General features: G+C 38.8%; 1 protein-coding gene across 1 annotated transcript; it reads left to right on the top strand.

The window, feature by feature from the left end:
- Nucleotides 1-1,552: 1,552 nt before the first annotated feature.
- Nucleotides 1,553-9,000, top strand: nptx2b (neuronal pentraxin IIb). The gene is made up of 5 exons (XM_036541410.1): nt 1,553-2,077; nt 5,896-6,115; nt 6,590-6,834; nt 7,959-8,138; nt 8,601-9,000. Exons 1-5 carry the CDS (start codon nt 1,622-1,624, stop codon nt 8,826-8,828), a joined length of 1,329 nt encoding a protein of 442 aa, XP_036397303.1. The 5' UTR covers nt 1,553-1,621; the 3' UTR covers nt 8,829-9,000.
- The last annotated feature ends 12,233 nt before the right edge of the window (nt 9,001-21,233 follow it).

Here is a 21,233-nt window from a genome sequence, read left to right as displayed (position 1 = left end):
AGAGCTGCAAGAACAAGGGAACAGGTGCTGAATAGCAAGCAGTGCATCCACAATAAATCTTCCCACTATAAAACAAGATAAGCAAGAGGCAAGATAATCTTACAAAAAGATGAAAGTGTATGCATGATACATAAAATGATCAAAAGGAAAAACATCTCCTAATGTTACAGCATAAAATGTGCCTGACAAAGACCTACAACACTGTGTAGGAGTGTCATAAGCACAACCACAGCAGTTATATACATTTACATCACCCTAGCATACACAGGAGATTCAGGGCATCAAGATAGTGACTGAACTGCTGGGCTTCAGGCTGGCAGCAGAATATGATTCTCCATCATTATGAGATGAGGCAGATAACAGTTCTTTGCTCTGAAGGATACTTGCTTGACACTATGTGTACACTAAACATTTTCTGTTTCATACTTACATGGTGCACTATGTCACCGGCTGTTGTCTACCCATGTTATTGCTATTGCCGGTGAGATATGCATTAAATGAATCTTGGTTTGTTTTCTCTCTAATTTGCCCTGGATTAGAATGCCTGCAAAGATCGCGATATTGAAAGCGGGGCGCACAACGAAACCTAAATACTGACTGACATAGATTGTTACAGTTTAATTCCCTCAGTCGAATTCAATTATAAAACTAAAGTCAATTTATTAAGAAGCTGAAATCCCTGAATGACCAAGGTCGGATTGTGAGAATGTTGGATAGTTACCTGCCATCTTAAATTTGCCTTTTTTATGTTGCAATTCCCGAATACATATTGTGTGGTCTTGTACTTATTCTAGTGATGACAACATCTCTGTCAATGAAAGTGTTAGGTAACACACTAATCATCATCAGGCTTACTCTTCAACGGAAACTCAACGTGTCGCGGAAGGTAGTGGTAATCAAATCGAACACGAATCCCACATCACCCAAAGCCAGCCAAAAGAACATCTTCTGCTCCCCACGCTGCTTAAAGCTAACTACCTCATAGTAAATGCGCTAATTACTACTTCCACTTCCAAAGCAACCTCGCACGACTGGTACGGGGAGCTGGTGACGTGTCAAGTCACAGCCAATCGAAAGGCTTCAATCTCAGTAGCAGGTGCTGTGCGTTAATCTGCGGACGGCGCGGTCGCTGTCTTTTCAGAACCACGAAGTGAGTAACGTATCAGAACAGCAATTACAACTGATCGGCCACTTTGAGCACGTCTTACTTCAGCCTTGGCTGGATCTGTTACCGGAATTCTCTCTTAATTTCAATTTCAAGACACTTAATCAAGAACTTTTCTCTTGGGTGAAGACAAGGATTCCAACCGGCCAATACTATTTTCAGTGTGATTGCGAATGAATTTCTAGCCTGCTCATAATATTATTACGAATGGTTTTCTCCTCAGTACGCACGAGTATTTCTAAAGATCGACTTGGTTTCTTTTATTGTTATCGACAGTACATTTTTCAACCGCTTTAAATGTATTCTTGTGTGTTCTGGATTCCTTGGCAAACTCGCAAGAGATTATATCTAAATTAAAGGTTTTAAAAATTCCGTCTGAACCCCATATGCATATGTGAGGTCGTCCTTCTTACTGAATCCTAATACAAGTATAATTTATCACTGTAGCTGTGCAGTATGTTCGCCTTCGTTGCTGCGCTGTTCTGCTTTTACGCGTTGGGAAGTGGAAGAGTTGTGCGCGGTCAGGGTGCCAAAGATACCCGCTTTCTTTGTACAGCAATCCCCGTCGGCGCCAACCCAAGTTGTCCCGTGCCTCCTATGCCCATGCAGAGCACCAGCGCTGAGGAAGAAGAATTGAAGAACACAGTCATGCAGCTTCGAGAGACCATCCTACAGCAAAAGGAGACCATTGTCAACCAACTTGGTACAATTAAGGAGCTGACCTCCAAACTTTCCCGCTGCGAGTCCGCCACCGAGGATTCGCTGCAGGACGGAAAGTACAAAAGTCAAGGATCCTGGAGAAAAGACTACAACAAGAACACTATGGGGGATCTCCCAAGAGATCCCGGTGACACTATTGACCAGCTCGGAAAAACCATGCAGAGTCTGAAGGACCGGCTGGAAAACTTAGAGGTAGGATTTTAAGGGTTGATCTTTTAAATAAAGGCTGAGACAAGCTTGATGGTGACCATCCTCAGTGATACGCTGCTGTGAGCGCAGAGCCCTTGTGAAATTATGAGCCTTGGAGCTAGTTTGAGCGATATTCTCACAGGATGTTCCAAGTCTGGTTGAATATGAGATTGACTTTTTTCGTTATATAAGACTGCCAAAAACAGAATTATCAAAGCATGTAGTCATAGGCACCAAATGTAGTGCAGATAAATATTGAAAATTTAAAATATTGAAAATCCTTACACACAGTTGATTACACTGTACATCAATAATTTAATTCAGAAACGTTATGTCTGTTATATATTTTATCAGGAATCGTTTACGACGCTGCAGCGATAAATTTAAATGAGAATTTCTGTCTGTTTCTATGAGAGTACTACTTCTAAAACGAAAAGAGGGATACAGATTAAAATAGTCTCGTAATGAAATGGAAAAACTACTGTAATAAAAGTAACCCTGATGTTTCGACGGTGTGTTTCTCATCACTATTGGAAACGGCATGCTGTGCAATGTGTTCACCACAACACTATCATCCGATTTTCCGTTGATGAGTGTATTTGTTCGTATGGTAACCCTATAGGTAATGTCTGGTCCTTACGAGCTGTTGCTCCCGTGAATTCACGTTATTCAGTTGACATACGTCATTTTACCTGTCATGTATTCATGTATGTGTCAGATGTAGGTAACTGCGTGTTTTCACATAATCTGTATTATCAGTGTTGGCAGTCTATATAACTCAGTTACTCAGTATCATCAGGTTTATATAAATGGAATTTCATCACTTGTCTCAAAGGTTTCCTCATGCACAGATTGCGTTACTGTGTGTGTGTGTGTGTGTGTGTGTGTGTGTGTGTGTGTGTGTGTATTTGTGTGTCTATTTTTATATTCATTTGGAGGTGTCTGGTCTTTAAACGGATTACCCCTATAAATAGGCTACCTATATCCCTGATCCCTGATCGACTCAAGTTTCTATTGTGGAAGAAAGAAAACCTTGAATCAGTGATTCAAACAGTTTTAATTAGCTTAAAATATAAAGAATCATATCAAAATGTGTCTGAACTATTTAGTAGTTATTTTGCATGGCATGTAAAAAATTGTGATAATCTCTTGTCATACCAAAGTGATAGTGTTTTCATTTTTGTCATGTCATGTTCCATGCAGTGGTATCAGTAATACTGAATGCAAAGTAAGGGGGTGCGCACTGGTTATGTAGGAATACCGGAGCATTACAGCGCAGGGAAAACAACTGTACTCCTCCTATAACCTCTCTCTCAACCTCCAGCATAACCTCCCTCTCCCTCTTTCTGTCTCTCTTTCTTTATCCCCGTTGGCAAGCATCTAACTGATGTCTCTCACACACACAAACACACACTGTTATTATTATTAGAATTGTTATTATTATTATTATTATTATTATTATATAAAGAAAAAGTGAGAGAACCATACATAGATACACACACCTATATTATATATAGAAATGTGAATTTCATATAATGTATTCAACTTTCTTGTCATTTGCAGTTCTGTTTGCTTCCATATGTAATTGAACTCAAAACCAGAGCACACCTCAGTAGTAATACTATTCAAATCATATTCTACCATATACACACCAGATCCACATGTGTGGAATACTGTTTTATAGTTACTTTTTTGCTGTTCTGACAACCTTGTAAATCAGACTTACATATTGAAAAAAATGCTTCAATCAATTAACTGTCTAATAGATAATACAATAGTTTTGATTTTAACTTTCATAAGTAGTCCAACAAAACCTCATGGGAGTTGTGAATCCTTTTTGTATTTTTTTGTAATTTGTACTGATGAGAATGATGATAATGGGTTTAGAAAAGTGCCAGCATAGCCCTACCATCACTCCTGTAAACTCAATTATTGTGTGTCTGTGGCATTATACTCAAAGATATTAAAGGGCCACTTTTAGCTCTGAAGATATCTCTTATCACCTTGTGGTCCAGCATTATTAGTGTCCTGGCTTCATTTTATACAGAGATACAATAGCAAACACAGTTTTAGCAAGAGAAGCCGAGTAACAGGAAAAGTTAGCTAGCTAAGCAAATGCACAAATATTAGGTTTTTGCTCACTAACGTTATCTTCAAATATTGGTTAGTAAGTAGCTCTGTTTAATTAGCATTGTTATTTATGATGCTGTCAGATAACTAATATTTATAACCTATGCTTAGTCTCCAATAACCTTTTCTGTATCCCTTGTATTCCATGGCCCAGAGGCACTAGAATTATGGCAAAGAAATCATTTTACTGCACAATACTGCACAATGTGATATATTTTTTTAAACCAACTGTTTAATTTAGTCTTTCATCTAAAAATAAACAGACAGGGGGACAACCTTAATCTTAGGAAATTGAATATTTGTTTATGATTCCGAACCAAAAAGCTCAAAGAGCTTATTTTTAGTGCCCGAAACTCTGGCACAGAACAATACGACATGGTTTCAAACTGCAGACTGTCCTGTGTGATGTGTTCCAACCATAATCTTTTCTGGACAGCATCCATTAATGTATTCATTTAAAAAATAGGTTGCCTTGTGTTCAGACAGCACTGTGAGCTCATTTGCATGTCGCTCCCCAAATGTGCTTTGCTATGCCGTGTGCTGTTAGCATGACCAGGAGATATGCTTTTGTGAATGAGTCATGAGTCACCCCAAAGGTAAGTGACTCAGTCAGGTATAAAGGCAAGGTTAAAGTCCTGACTGTGTATAAATACTTCTGATGCCTAACGTGTGGATCCATGGAAATGATACTGTGTCATGAGGTCATGCCTTGCTTCTAATGAAATGACCCAAAGACACGTATGTACCAAGATGTGCCCCTTTCACAGCTCGAGGAAACACACATAAAATTTTGCCAACAGTTTCCACTCTTCACCTGTGTTTGCACTGCTCTCTATGCCAATAATGAAAATGAATCTGATAAAACGTGAGGCAAATATTGGATTTATTAAATATCGCCTAAATGCATGGGTTATAATGTATGTGTGTGTATAGAGAGAGAGAGAGAGAGAGAAAGAGAGAGAGAGAGTATGTACTTATATGGAGACTAATACCTTGCATTTATTTTGTGCCACCAACATTTTTTAAAAAATTAAGAGTATTACTGTTGTCTGAAAGCTGTCTCCAAAAATATTCAGACAGAACACAGAAACTAGCACACACCACAGGTTAACATTATTAAAATCATTCTAAAATGTAGCAAGCTGTTAGCAGTGACCTACTTTATTTAGAAAAAACATGAAATACAGAGCCTTTTTGTTTATTGAGCTTTGAGAACAGCAATACTGATTTCATACATTTACCCTACAGATACTCAGTAAAGTTTTTCAGCCCTCAGTATACACCTCATAACTGTAGAAATGTAACTGCACTTTTTAAAAAGAGCTTTTACAGGTTATATGTCTGCAAGTGCATCTGATGTATCTTTTGTTTACTTGAAGTGAAATTAATCATTTTAAATTATAGCTTTCTACTAGGCATATTGACAGAGCTGTAATACTGAGTTTATGTACACAGTCAAGGGCTTCCATTATAATGGCACCACATTTAATGTGTTCAGGACTTAAATAATATCGGTAATGTGAGGACATCTATACAAGCAAAGCCTTTACACTTGCTTACAGTCACTGTCTGATGGATGATACACACACAAGCAAGGCTATGTCATAGAACCGGATGGGCGAAAAGCAAGATCACAGGTCATGGTTTTAGTGCATGAAAAGCTCAGTAATCCTTTATGGGTTCCTTCACAGCAACAACAGATGAGGGCCAATATGTCGGGCGCGTCGTTTCCGAATGAGCTTCGCGACCTGCTCCAGCGCAGACTGGGAGATTTAGAGAATCAGCTTCTGAATAAAGTGGCTGAGCTGGAGGAGGAGAAGACTCAGCTGTACAACGAGACGGCGGCTCACCGCAGTCGCACGGAGAGCACCCTCAACTCGCTGCTGGAGAGGATCACCGAGCTGGAGAAAGGTGCGTGGCCTCTGTGCTGGCACCGTTTAACTACAGATGTGAGCTACTAGCATTAAACATTACACTGTGTGCTGACATGCACAATAGCTAATGCCATGGCCTTGACAAACTCAGCTCAATTCTTTTTTACACCTGGCATCACCATGTAATGCACATCAACTTATTGGACTTTTTAAGGTCACCACTCAAGACCGTACACAGGACGTTTCATATTTCTATTGTCTCTCCGGATTTCAGAATTCATTGGTAACCTCTCGCCTATACTGCTTGCATTGATTACTTCACAGCCTCTCAAAGCTGAAATTTTCAGTTCGTTTTATTCTCATTATTCTCAGTTCGTTCGTCTCATGTCTTGCTGAATTTTTATCCTTAACCTTTGGCTTAGAGGTTGACATGTTTGGTCTCATTATCCTGGGGTACTGGAAATATGAGATGGCACGTGTAATTTGTAATATCTATACTTTTCGGTTGCAGGTAACAGTGGATTCAAGTCCCCAGAGGATTTCAAGATATCCCTCCCTCTCCGCACAAACTACCTGTATGGTCGGATCAAGAAGAGTCTCCCAGAGATGTATGCCTTCACCGTCTGCATGTGGCTCAAGTCCAGTGCCAGTCCCGGCATTGGGACACCATTCTCCTATGGTGTGCCTGGGCAGGCCAATGAGATTGTGCTGATTGAGTGGGGGAACAACCCCATTGAGCTGCTCATTAATGACAAGGTGGGTGCTTTTTCGCCGACACAGAGGTGGAGAACTGTCCCTCTGTTCGTCTTATGGTTTTGAGCCATTTGCAGATACTACTGTACCATTACTACAATGTGTCTGAATGTGGTGTCACAACCATAGCTTCCGCCACCCTGCACTGAGACTTTAAGGTTTTCCACTGCTGCTTAATGAGCAGACAGAGAGTGTATGATATATGTTGTAAGAGGAAAGTAAATGGAATAGTGCTTTGTTGATTCTTTGCGGAGAAAATACTAAATGTGTCGATCTGAAGACACCCCACAATATTTTCAACTCATTATACAACTAGATGGATATAATGCAGTCATCACTGAGTAGCTACTATAAGTACAGTGCTGTCGTGAAGAACCTTTATTAGCTAGTTAGCTCGCTTTAGTGCGCTGGCTCATGATAAGGGTGAAAAGATTATTATTTCAGTAGCTACTTTGCTGATTTCAACTATTCCAAAGTTAGCCACCTGCTTTGCAGATATTATTTTTTCTTGTAATGTCAGATTACAAATTCAGACACTCTGTATTATCAGTGAGAGCACAAAAACAGTGCAGAAGACCAATTTACTCACACATTCTTTCTTGATAAAATCCATGTTGTAGTTCATAGCAAAACATATCAAATTGCCATCTAACTAGAATGACACCGATGACTGACGACATCAATACAGAACTCTAACCCAATAGGCTACAAGTATCAAATATCAAAAACACTATCAATTACAAATATAAATAGCAAATATCCATGTTTCAATTTAACAAAAGGAACACTGAAACAAATAATCAATGATGTTTGTAAAAGATTATATTACTATATATGTGGCATTTTCCATATTATTGTGGTGCAGTAACACCTAGACTGTGGTGCAGTAACACCTAGACCTAGACTGGTGTGAGGTGGGGAAATGCATGTGGAAAAATTGCATGCACATACAGCACCTCTCTGTGAAGAGAAACGCCTGTAATTTGAAGTGGTTTTTCATTAATTTTAGGCAAATTTTAATCTTTATTTCGATTTTGGGAGAATATTTATCTTAGGGGTTACCATAGTTTTACCACTGACATGCGTGACTGATATCTATGCCTCTCCTCTGTTGTCCTGATGTCCAGGTGGCACAGCTGCCTCTGTCAGTCAGCGATGGGCGCTGGCATCATGTCTGCGTAACCTGGACAACCCGAGATGGACTTTGGGAGGCCTACCAGGACGGGGAAAAGTTGGGATCGGGAGAGAACCTGGCCCCTTGGCACCCCATTAAGGCCGGCGGGGTTATTATCCTGGGTCAGGAGCAGGTGAGCACACCCAGAGCACACCCTTCCCCACAGAGCAGGCTCCCTGAGCTGCGCAGACTCACACTCCTTTTCTTATTCTTCACCGTGCAGCTCTTCATTCCAGCCGCGTAGCTCCACTGTCTCCCACACAGCCTGAGCATGAGGAAATCAGCAAATTTATTTGACAGAGCATAAGTAACTGCACCACAGTCACCTGTTTATATTTCATCTGATGCTTTTCTATTGTAAGCAGGGGAGCACAGGCAGATGGATCTGCTTGTCTTCCTTAATTCCGCTGGACTGCAGCAGCTGTGACTTTGCAGAATAATCCACGTCTTATAGCAGTGGCATTATGATTCAAACAAACATATTCAATCTTTGCAGGTTTATTCCTGTGTTTAACCAAATTAACCATATATAATATATAACAAAAACACCAAAGCTGGAATAATAATAAAGTCTGTCCCTTTTTGGCCCTCACAGGACACTGTAGGTGGGCGATTCGATGCCACTCAGGCTTTTGTGGGAGAGCTGAGCCAGTTCAACTTATGGGATCGTGTGCTACGGCCTGTGGATATAATGAACATGGCGAATTGCTCCTCCTACATGCCGGGCAACATCATACCTTGGGTCGACAACAATGTGGAGGTCTTTGGCGGAGCCACCAAGTGGGCGCTGGAGATTTGTGAGGATCGACTCTTTGATTCTTAAGAGACACTGTTTTGGGACCAAACCTCTTCCAAGCCTCCCCCAGGCGCACCACATTCAAGCTGCTTCAGAGAAGCCACTCTCAAGGCAAGCATTTGGGGCTTGCAATAGTTTAACATTTTGGGTGAGCATTTGGGGGAGGTGTTAGGTGAAGGGTGTTCACTGTGCGTTTGTATACCTGCATTCATATGCCATTGTCTCCTTGTTTGTTGGGACTTCATTGCTTTATGCTCTCAGGTTCATTCATGATAATATATATATATACTTTGTTTTTTACAAATACATTTTCATTGTTTATTAATTTAATTTATAAAGCTTCACAATGTCCAGCTCATTCCTTCCCTAAGAAAATACACGTTTTTGAGTGGGTAATCATTATATTCAATATTTAAAATTGATTTGCTAAATAGGCCAATGTTAAATCATACCCAAATTTTGTTATATGGAAAACAGTGGCCACATTTTATGACAGAAGTGCAAATATGAGAACTCATTGAATGCGTAAAGTACAAGGTGCTTTACTGTGAATGGAAAGACAGCCAGGAAAAAGAACACACTTCAGCTAGAACACTGCACCAGTTGCATGAATAACATGCACACCCACATACACTCACTCACACACACACAGGATTTGTCTTGTAAAAACGTGTTTGCTTATCTCATGGGTCAAAAGCACAGAGCTTAGCGTACAGAACACTCTCATTCTTGCCAATCTGCGCTAATACCTCTCTCCCAGGGCTGCTGTCCTGAGTAGATTTGTCACTTGGTCTGCTGAGGATGAATATCAAAGTCACGGAGGACCAACAAGAATTAACAGCTACACAGTTTAACATTCCAGGAACGCATAGTTTAAATCAGACCTGTACAACACACTGATCAAGTGGGTGTGTTTGCTCCTACCATAGCTAAGGCTTTGGTTGGATAGACTGAATACATATATAGTCAAAAGTACATATATATTTTCTATGCTCAGTTGAGACTGTGTTAATCCTGAGATGGCACATTCCTGTGTTTTGACTGCTATTGAGTGCTGTGATGTGTGGTATGTTTTTTCCGTTGCTTTTTCTTCACTGCTCTTTCAGCTGGCTGATTTAATATGCTGGTGCATGTGATATTGCCCTTATATCAGTGGCACAGTGCTCTTTAATTATTCTCTTTTTCAAATATGTTTTTTAAAGCCAAAAACGAGAAACATTGATTTTTTAAAATAAACATTATCCAGGAAATGTCTTATTAACACATCAGTTTCCAGCTTCAGTCTTGTGCATAGAGGCAATACTTCATTCTTCTTGAGATTTTTGAGAATTACTCGACTTTTTAAATTGCATTTCATGTTTCTTTAGCTATTAATGAGAGAACCATTCCCCTGTGATGGACTGGGGTCATTTTACAGTAGATGCCAAGCCATCCTTGGTTAGTGAGGGGATTCCTTAAGAGTGGACTGATTCAGATGTTCATGGGAAGGGGTGTCATGCAAAAAATGCCTTACTGTATTTGATGAATTCAGAGCAGTTAGCTCACCATCTCAGATCTTTATAGGTTTGAGGGGCTCACAAAATGAATGATATGTGAAATCACTTTTTACAGATCTGATCTCCTTTATGACATTTTGATTCCACAAATGCATATCTGAGAAGTTACATTAGATTTATATTACATTTCTTTTATACTTTATATAAAAAAATTCTGTAACAGACACCAAGTTTCTGACAAAGTGTTGTCATATCTGCAGACATGGCATTGTTAGTGAATTCCTTGGTGAGTTTTCTTAAAGCCATTTTGAGGACATTCTACTAGCCAATGCTAGTAGGAGCATTGATATGGAAGCACAAACCCAACTTTAAGTCTGTGAAACACCAAGAGAACAGGTGTGATGCCTGAGATATCCCAGAAGAAAAATATTTTAATATGATACCACTGAATACTACAATATCCAAAATATCATGATATACCATGATGTGTATATTGCCTAGTGCAGTTACCTACTGTATGCGCTTCTGGTCCAGCAAGCCTGTGAAATTAGCACATGATAAGATAATGTGCTGACACAAACGCATAGACAAGCAATATCATTTTTATTTTTATTAGACATATGTTTTTGGTCTGCATTCATCTTTTAATACGAGGCCAAATTTATGGGCATGTGTTTTATGTTTTGTGACAGATAATGTGAGATTCTTGTTGATTCTTGTTGACAATTACACACATCTTGGCTTGAACATATGCACTTATAATAACTTACGTATTTTTAAAGATGGAATGACATCGTAAAAGAAGTTCAAGTGCAGTCTATCAAGTGCTTTTGAATGTAATTGTATAACTGTATGGATTCAATGTTATGTAATGTGATTTAACTTTAGCTAAATGCACTGTAGCTGCACATTTCCAATCTCAACACAAAAACATGTATCTATTTACAGTCCATAATTTAAAAAGCACATATGGGCAGCTGACAAATTATTTTTATTCATCAAACACTAAACACTAATGCAATTAGTGTGAAATACATGCTGTGATTCATTATGGCCATACAGGTGACTAATGGTAGCAACTTCAAAACAGTTTACTGCAGATCATAGCTAAAATAGGCTTCTGAATGCAAATCAGGCATATTGTAATAACAATAAGCTTTCACCAGTTATTGAGGCTCAGACACAGCTCTCCAGTGCTGTATTCCAGTTCCCATGATACTTTATAGCCCTGAAATTACAATAACAAAAGCGTACCGGTGCTTGCCTGTTTGGAGGGCAACAGCACTTCAGATATATGTACATAAATTGTCTAACAGCATACAACTTCTATGCATTTCTAAAAGTGTATACTTTTGTAGGCAGCAGCAGCATATTCTGATTTTATCATTTGTGAAGACATTAATAAGCAATCAATGTCCTACTGTATGTAATTTCTTCTGATAGTATCCTTCAGAGAACTGTTTTTTATTTGCTTGGAAGGGCCATGAATTAGAGTGTTTTACGGTACTGGTACACAGTTGGATTTTTACAGGAGCAACTGAAGTGCTTTGCCCTAGGACGGAGGTATCCCACCTGGGATTCAAGCCTTCAGTCCTAATGGTCTACATCTTGCTCTATATGCTCTACATGCTGTCTCTTTTAGTAACTCATGGCCCTTTGTTTTATATTAACTATAAACACTAGTTTAATGTTCTGACCAAAGTTTTAAAGTATTATGTACAGAAACATTCCAATTTCATCATCTAGGAAACCGTAATGCTTTTTGGTTGTCTGTGAGCTAAACGGGGAGGTGAGAGGTTTTCCTGATATAAAAATTTACATCCGTCTGAATATACTGTGTTTAATCAGATTACATTAGCAAAAAAAAAAATTACAATACCTAGGTGTGTGTTGAATAACATGAAGAGCAATGTATCCTGTACAACCTGTCTGCATATTTTCTACTGTATTCTACTGTTTTTTTTTTTTCAGAAAACAAATTATAGAAAAATTGATCACGAGTGATTTTTATCAATGAAAACTGTCATGTGAGTTCAGTTGTGTCATAAAACTATCTAACTTAATTTAACGCAATGCTTTCATTATAACATGGATGGCCTTCTAAAGGAGCACTAAGTGCCAAATATACTTTCAAGGTGTGTTTGATGCACCTAACCTTTCTTTTTGCCAATGAAAAAGAAGAGTCTACTTCTTAAATAAGAGAGAAAATTTAAAAAGGCAAGTGAACACCACCCTGCTGTTGCTGTTACCTGTTTCTCACTGTGCATGTAAAGGGTTCATAAGCAGTATTTTGAATTCTGGAGGCTTGGCTGAATGTGAGGTCATTTTGCACCCAGTGAAAATACCCAAAACAGAGCTGTTATATATTTCTGCATCCATCAATAAAGGCAAAAACATGCAAAATGAAATCAGTGTCTTGAGACTGTATATAATGTTGCTGTCATGTGGGAGATGACATGCAGGCACGGTAAAGCACATTTTCTACTGGAAAATATTGTCAGACAAACCTGGTGGAGAGTCCTCTGGCTGTGCTGTGTTCTCTGTGGAGTAGAAGAACAGCAGCTGAGCGTCTGACACACAGGCAAGCAAGAATAAGTGCCTTTGAAAAATATCTGAAGAACAACAAAGAATTGAAAAACCTAGTTACGTGACAGAAGAAGAATTCTGAATTCAGATAAGCGAGATAAGCAAAGTGAATACAAGCATATAGAGAATCCTAGTCATCAAGAGAAGGAGTTGAAATACACTTTTAAGGAAGTCAGAAAGGAAGAATGATAAGCAAAAAGGATTTTGCAAGTAGACAGCCCAATGACATTTCACTAAGAAAATTAATCTTTATTTACTTAACTGTATTTACTACATTTATTTCACAAGTACTTAATATGAAGAAAGCAAATCATACAGGCAGGGTGGTAGACTTTTAGGCTCCTTTTTTTAAAGGAGGAGATTTCAAGTTTAACTAACTAACTGATTTATTAATTTGCATTTCAAGAGCAAATACCCATGGGTTACCAGAAATATTTAGCACCAGAACAACAACCACGCGTGTAAATGAGATCAGGACATTGGCTTTGAATAAATTTCTAATCACAAATTGGGGGGTACATTCATTCGAAGCCCAACTCGTATTGCTGTCTACAGGGCAAAGTAAACAGAGGGTCCCACCTAAGAACTAGGGCACTCTAAAAGCGAGACTGCCTGGGGAACAAAATGGAATTGGCAGGCATTGCACCTCTGACTACCAAAGCCCTTTAATGCAGACTAGAGGGGTTTAATAAACAGGTGGCCTCCATAGCATTAACCATGCTTAAGGGATGAGTGCAGCTCAATGCTATGATGAGGTTTGCAGGCTGCGGTTCACGTCATCGTGACAACAAGAAGAACACTTCTCTCTGTCAGGTAAATAGGATATAACCAGCATGGCGATCGGACAAAAACCCACCCACGCTTAACTGGTGAGTATTGTATCCCACGTAAGAATGGAAAATCTTGCTGTGAAGTAAGGTCCAGTAATGCAGATCTGTGATGAGCCGGTGCTTATTGTATCCCGATTAAGAACGGAAAGCCTGGCTGTGAAGTAGGATCTGAATATACAGATCTCTAAAGAACTGTTTTTCATTCAACTGGTTTGGTTGGCATATGCCCTTTATACTCTTAGGTCTTAGGTGTCTTAAAATTACAAATAAAGCCATGGTTAATATACATTACAGCCAATGTTGATGATGCTACCTAGTAGCTTCATAGCAGCAAAATGTGGCTGTTCAACTACGCATCATCAGCCTGCATTTCCAGCATCTATGTATGTACCCTTACTCTACGTAGCAGGGTAACTTCACCAAGGAGTACCATGCACAGAGAAAGCACAGAGGCCCTAAAATATAAGCTAAGACCATTTTAGTCAATTTGCAAGAATTTGGTGATCCCCGATAAAATCCTGCATCATACAGTAAGCCCGGTACCACCAGTGCAGGATGGTAAAATGCTATGAAAATTCAAAAATATGAGAAACTATTGTGAATTTTTATAAGTATTGTGAATTTTGATCAAGTGTCCTCATATCCACTGTTGATGCCATTTTGGGATTGTATAGACAAAGGACGACTGATCCCCGTATCATATCTGTTTAGCTGCTTTACAGCAGGGAGGACGAAATCAAACCCTATACATAAATGGCTTTTGTAGTGGTTGAGAGTTGTCACTCTGTGATATCCTGACTGTTATGATGTCATCATGTATAAACCAGGATGTTTTATACACTTGTAATGCAATTTTGCTTCAAAAAAAAAAGATTTTTGGCAAGTTAGGAATTATTTGGCTGGCCTTGGCTAAACAGATACAGTTACAGTGCCAAACATGTAATTAACAGTTCCCTACATCCTTCACTATTGAACACAAAAGAAACCAACTCATTCCTGTATTAGATACAAAGGAAGTGTGATTTATCAGTAATTCAAAAGAACTGGGATGTGTTCTTGTCACAGGTGGTGAAATGAGCATAAAGTAATATACATATCTGGAACAGTTAAGCCTTCTGTCTGTCCCCTGTCAGGCTCTTACAACATGCACCAATAAAGCATAGCATCACAGAAACAGTCAATGAATGATGCTGCATTGGGATAAGGTCTGCATTTACTCACACGTCCGTGCGGGAAAAATGAAACACAGTAATATCAATGGATTATTTTATGTGAGGTGTTAGGCTGCCTTTCATGAATATTTATGAAAAGGAATATATTTTTCTTCTTTTTCAAGACTTTAAAAACTGATCCAAGTTTTCAATTAGTGATGTTGTGGTCAGATGCATGATAAATTCAATATTAGGCTGGGGACAGATCCATATTTGTCCAAGTCTGCAGTGAAAAAAAGTGTAAACACTCTCTAGTTGTGCATGCAATAATGCTAAGAAAATAAATATATTGTATCATATATTATATAATTTTTTTTTATATATATATATATATAATATTATATAAAAATGCCCTGCTCATCGATTAGAGATGTAGTTGAATGAAAAAACAGATATGACCATAAATATATGAATATGAATGCATAGACACAGGTGCTCTGTTAAAATTTGGATCAGCAGAGATCTGCATTCTCCAGCATAGATTTGAACAGCTGGACCCATGATGCTGAGTGACAGCCCTATCCACAGTTATTCACTTTGCTGTACTAATACAGGTAATTGAGGCATTTTGCACATGCTGTGCTTAGAGACATGGGAAAGAGAGGGCCGTGTATCAGACGGGATGGAAACGTGACCAATGAGAGGAAACATTGGGATCATTTCAATCTCTCTTTTTTTCCCAAAATCTGGAACAGAAGGTTAATAACAGCATAGAGATCCTTTCTTGGCAACTATCCAATTGCAAATGAAAAATGTGATGTGCGGATTATAAATAATGTTAAAATGTAGGCCATGGCCAGAGTGCCTTCACTCTAGGTCTCCTGCGTGCTTTTTTGTATCGCTTGTTCTAGTGTTATTCTTTCAAATGACTGCAGCTGTAATTACAATGTCAGATCTATGACCAACAATATGCAATTTCACAAAAATCATCTTTGTTCTTCCACTTGATTATGAAAGAAGTCTCCCAAGAATTTGACGTCAAAATACATTGTTACACTGCAAGATTTCTGACTGTTCTGAAAATTGTGCCATAACTGAACATATTTATATTGTGTATAACTATATATACACATTTTATAACTGTATATATTTGCTGAAAAATGCATATTAAAAACAAAAGCCAGGATCTATTCTAGCGCCTGATAGGAAATTTGTTACTCAAGTCCCTCCTCCAATACTGGAGTGAGTAAATTGAGTTGCAGTGTGATTTTAGTTCAGACAGCCTCTCATTTCTGTTTCTGTACAATTTCAGAAATATTATAATGTTATGGTTAAAATATGCGGTAGAAAATTACAACTGCTGTAACCAGACTACCTGATTAGACGCCAGTGTTTTTACAACACTGCAGTTCAGACACAATAATTTCTATGAGGAAACCCATCTTTTACAACGTCATTTTGGAATTCTCATCTGGGAAAAGTAAATGTATCACAGAGCACATGTTACACCGTGAAGGAGAGCCTTCATCACCTCTCCCTAGAGACTAATTGTGTATCAGCCAATGTCAATTGTGTATCAATCGTTTAATTGGGTGCACATGTTGGCAGTTTGTAGGGGCCTATTGCGTAATGAGCCACACCTTACTAATTGAAGTCTGATTAAATACAGGTGTGGCTGGGGAGTAGTGTGGCTTGTTTGTTGTCTGCTGTCAGTGCAGGCTGGTTTCTTCATTTTGGTTTGAATTTTATGATAAATTATTGGTTTGTTTTACTCTTTGGTTCTTTTGGCTCATTTATGGGAGAAGTGTCAGCCAGGTTCTCTACATACACATATAACAATAACTCTGGAATGGCTGTCGTTGCCAGTTTACAACATGATGGTGCCAATGCAATTTATTTAAAGCCAGGATAGATCCCTTACAAAGTGCTATCAGTGATTTTTATGTGTATTTGGGGTGTAGCAGTGCAAGAGTCTGGCATAGTGGATAATATGTGAAAACTGTAACATTTGTAACTTGCTTTGGATAAGAGCATCTGCTAAATGACAGTAAAATAATGTAATAATGTAAATGACCAAGGCAGGTCTTTCATACGTTTTCATCTTTAGTGTGCATGGCTGCATCGTGTCCTAGGCTAAACCCCAGCCCTCTGTGAGGAGGGAGAATGGGGGCATGTGCACGATGACACCAAATGTGTTTTTAACCTTGCCTGGGGTTGTGTTTAGCTTTATAAAGCCGTGTACATCTGCATTTCAGCCTTTAATTAAAGTCATGCAGCTCGGCTGAGGCTGTTCATCTGTGTACGGAATGCCATTGTTTGCAGCAAGGGGCCAATTAACCTGCCATTGCATTGACAGTTTAACTGCAGCGTGGCAGAAACAGTACAGTATCACAACATAGTGTCACATAGTCTTACAGTTCATGATGAGTGTTTTCTCTAACAAGCCAGAGAGACCCCTTAGATCTAATAATCAAGTGCTGCATGATGCTGTGCTCATTCTACAGAGACCTGAACTCCCCAGTAAAAGCAGGTTTGGGGTGACGGTTTGTGCTGTGATTTCTTTGATTATATAGACTGTTCTCAATGCACATCCTTCCCTCCAACAGCTATAACATTTTGGATCTGAAGACCCTCTCTTCTGCTACCTATTTCTTAATAATATTGTTCAGCTTTCAATCATTTCAAAAGAAGAAAACCTAATGTGAATATAGATTAACCCACTAATAGTTTGAACATCAATTTCTTTTACTTGGTGAATCCAGAAATCAGACCACGTTACATCTGTAAATTGTAATTCTACAATAATGCACACTGATTCTGTCTTACCATCTTTTTCATTGAGTGTCAATTAAGATTCTTTACATTGTGTGCCATTGTGTGTCTTCAAAGCTGGTGACTAATTCAGAGGTTTTGTGTTTGAGGCAGTTCTGAAATGAGCTTCTGATTTCTTCAGTTTTCATCATATTCTTCGAGCTTTGCCTTTCTTGTGCTTCTTGGCAGGAGAGTGCTGTCTATCCAAGGGCTGCCTGTTCAATGAATCTGAGTTTCCTCCCACAGCACATGAGGTGTCTTTATCAACTAGCTGTGAGAGTGGTGTAAGCCTACAGTAGTCTGCACCTCAGCGGTGAATTGTTAAGCTGCAGTTTAGTCTGGTCTTTTTCATGTAACATTCTGTGGCTTGTGCCAGCTAGCTGTTATGAATGAGTTGAATGCTGCCACATTTTTGACTACAATTGCCAAGTAATTCTTCATTGCTGATAGGGAAATGAAGTTGTGGTCAGCAGAGACTTCGGTGCATTTGATTGATGTTTGCTCAGACAGACCTGCTTCATCTTCAGGAGAATCAGGGAACATTTTAAAAATGATTGATTGTATGTACTGTTTTTCTGTGGTATTGTATTTCTCTATGCTGAAATGGCACATCCTGCAAATATATGTGTGCATGCTATTTGCACATTTCTGTGTTGGTAAGATGTGAAGAAAAAGGTGTCACTCATATGTAAAATAAAGTTTTTTTTGCAAAATGTCTAAAACTACATATGATGCTAACAGTGCCATTATATAACCAAGGCATTTTCTTAGTTGCACCCTGTTGCATATGTTTGCTAAATAAGGCCTACAGTGCTTCACTGGATATTAACCAAATGGAAAGCAGTTTTTTCTTAGACTATTAAGCCAGTAAGGCTGAATACGATAATAATCCTCATTTCCTTTCAGACAGTTAGAAATAATCATAAAGTACACCTGGCCTAAATTAGCCTAGACTAAAACTCTCCAGTCTAATTTGTCTTGTGAGTATACTGCAATGACTCACTTTCTGTACAGAATTTTTAATTTGTGCCTAAAGGCTACTGGAGGTCCCCAGTGAGATACAAGACTCCTGTATGCGTTCTTATTGCTTGGAGGAGTGCATTAGCCCTATCCTCCTGCCTTGCTGCTCTTCCTTCTCACTTCCCACCTTACATCATTTCTTTTACACCGGAAGTTTACATTTGCCAGCATGTCATGCCAGTGGGTACTCATAATGTATTCATTAACCCAAAATACGTGTTCAGTGATGATTAACTTCGATAAAACCAAATATTTACCTGCTGCAGTTATTCCAATGCTGATTTGCATTGCAATGATTTTCAGTTGCTGAAATACTGTTGTGATTCTTAATTTTAATGAGCCCACATTAAACCTCCCTTGTGATGGGATCTGATGTCACCATCCTGGCTGGTGCAGCTGTGCATCTGGATTACTAATGCTTCATCATGCTCCCATTTTCCTCTTGGATGCACAGTCCCACGCAGATTATGCACTTCTGGGGTCAATCATTGGTCCCCACGGTTTTAAGCTGTTGTGCACTGACATTTGCAGATGGTTTGATTTCCGTCCGAAAATGCCTCCCCCATTTCCATCCAAGCATTTACGACTTCACAGGCAGTGAAAAGCAAGCCAGCGGAAAGTAAACAATAAAGACATGCATAAAGTGATAATGTCCACTGGGAAATCGGGATTCATTTTTCATCTCAGCGCATAAGTCAAATTGAATATTATACAATGTTACATGCAAGTGCTTGCACATTAAAGACCCATGGTGACCTGTTGCAAATTGTCCTTACCTGTAAACAAAATTCTTTGAATTATAACCTAGAGTTGGTTGTTCCCAGTTTCAAAATGGTATTCTTTTCTCCTGATCAAGAGAGGGTGCAGGCAGCTCTATCAGTAGAATTTTAACTACAGCTATGACAGAAACAACATATACAATATAGGACATGTTGGGCTGGTTCTGAAAGAACTTGATGAATGAGACCACCATCTCCACCAGGTGGTGGCCCATGAAATTGCTAGCCACTATCCTAACCAACCATGACTGTATAACTGATATGTGTCAATTGACACTAGTGGGAAAATATGAATGGCGGGATGCATGGATAGATGGATGAATATAGGTGCATGATGATAGTGATGCTACTATTAAAACAATAATAATAATAATATAAAACATGTATTCACATAATGTGGTTGCATTAGATACAATATCTGATCAAAAGTCAACTAATTGCAGGAGGATGGGTATGTCTGGTTTGAAGATAATAACAGCGCCCAGCTCAGAGCCCCAACTTCAACCCCATAGAATACCACTGGAACAAAATAAAATGCTGAATTATGGCAATGCAAATTAGGCCTTCTTAAGGAGTAGAGCTGACTAATGTTTTAAAAGAGGAGTGGAGCACAATACCACCAGCTCTCTACCAGAAACTAGTAAACATTCTTCCACAACACATTGAAGCAGTCATGATGGGCAAAGGCCAACATGCTATTCATTTCTTGAAACAAAAGGCTTATCTAATACATGTTTTATGTATCCCCACCTGTGTCCCATGACCTTCGGTAGGATAGCGCACGTCTAATTTGTGTTCCCCTTTTGTTGCTATCTCTAAATTTTTAAAATGATAAAGTCAGTGATTTCATCCCTCCAAAATACGCCAGGGCCATGAATTGTGCGAATGGTTTGTGCTGTCTCAGACTCCTTTTATGCACATCTCATTCATTCAAGTGTTTGTGCCAAAGGAACCCTGAGATAGAGGACTGTGTCAAAAGGGCATTTTCAATAAGGAAATAGTTATGCCTTTCCTTTAACCAAGGACATCAGCTCTTAGCCTTTCAAGCATTATTCTACACAAGGTGATTATGGAGTCTTAAATTCATCTGGAATGACGCAACATGAATCAACATTTTTTCTTAACTTTGACTCACAGATAAATCCAAGTATTAATTATAACTACTGTATATAAATGCACATTTTCATTACTTTGGGTGATCACTGTGTATTTTGCCTGCAGAATATGGAATAAAATTATTTGAAGCAATTAAATATTTAATCCTGGTGTATTTTTGTACATAATTCATACTCTGTTTAACATTTTTCAGAAGATGTAAAAACCAGGTATTGTGTTTATACACACACAGTATCTCAGAATGCAACCATGTATATAAGCCACAATGCACTCAAGGACAGATAAAAGTACCTCCAAAACTACCTATCTTATCATTTCTTTGGATGGACCAAATAACTGTTTGCATTCTCACTGCAGCTCAAAAGCTCTTTGTCTTCTCTCTAATGTATGTTTTTGCCACAATACTATTATGTCTTTCTTCTACATCTGTCTCACTGCTTATTGCTGTTATGCTTCTCTAGGAAACAGCTTGGCTGAAACAGCTGCCAGCTCTGGGGACATTGTTGCACCGTCATTTAACATTAGCTAGTCATTTTTCATTAGCTGTTGGTAGTCCTTCTCGTAAGCTCCACTTGTGAAACTTGACGTTGAATGCATTTCTGGCTGAAATTTCCTGACTTATCAGAAGTTTAATCACAATTCA

This window comes from Megalops cyprinoides, chromosome 1 (assembly GCF_013368585.1).
Source record: "Megalops cyprinoides isolate fMegCyp1 chromosome 1, fMegCyp1.pri, whole genome shotgun sequence".
Classification (NCBI taxonomy): domain Eukaryota; kingdom Metazoa; phylum Chordata; class Actinopteri; order Elopiformes; family Megalopidae; genus Megalops; species Megalops cyprinoides.
This window is presented reverse-complemented; position numbering and strand designations above follow the sequence as displayed.

Coding starts and splice junctions, on each gene's coding strand:
- nptx2b (XM_036541410.1), top strand. CDS start 1,622: ATGTTCGCCTTCGTTGCTGCGCTGTTCTGCTTTTACGCGTTGGGAAGT. Junction 6,116..6,589: donor GATCACCGAGCTGGAGAAAG/GTGCGTGGCCTC, acceptor TTTCGGTTGCAG/GTAACAGTGGATTCAAGTCC. Junction 8,139..8,600: donor TTATCCTGGGTCAGGAGCAG/GTGAGCACACCC, acceptor TGGCCCTCACAG/GACACTGTAGGTGGGCGATT.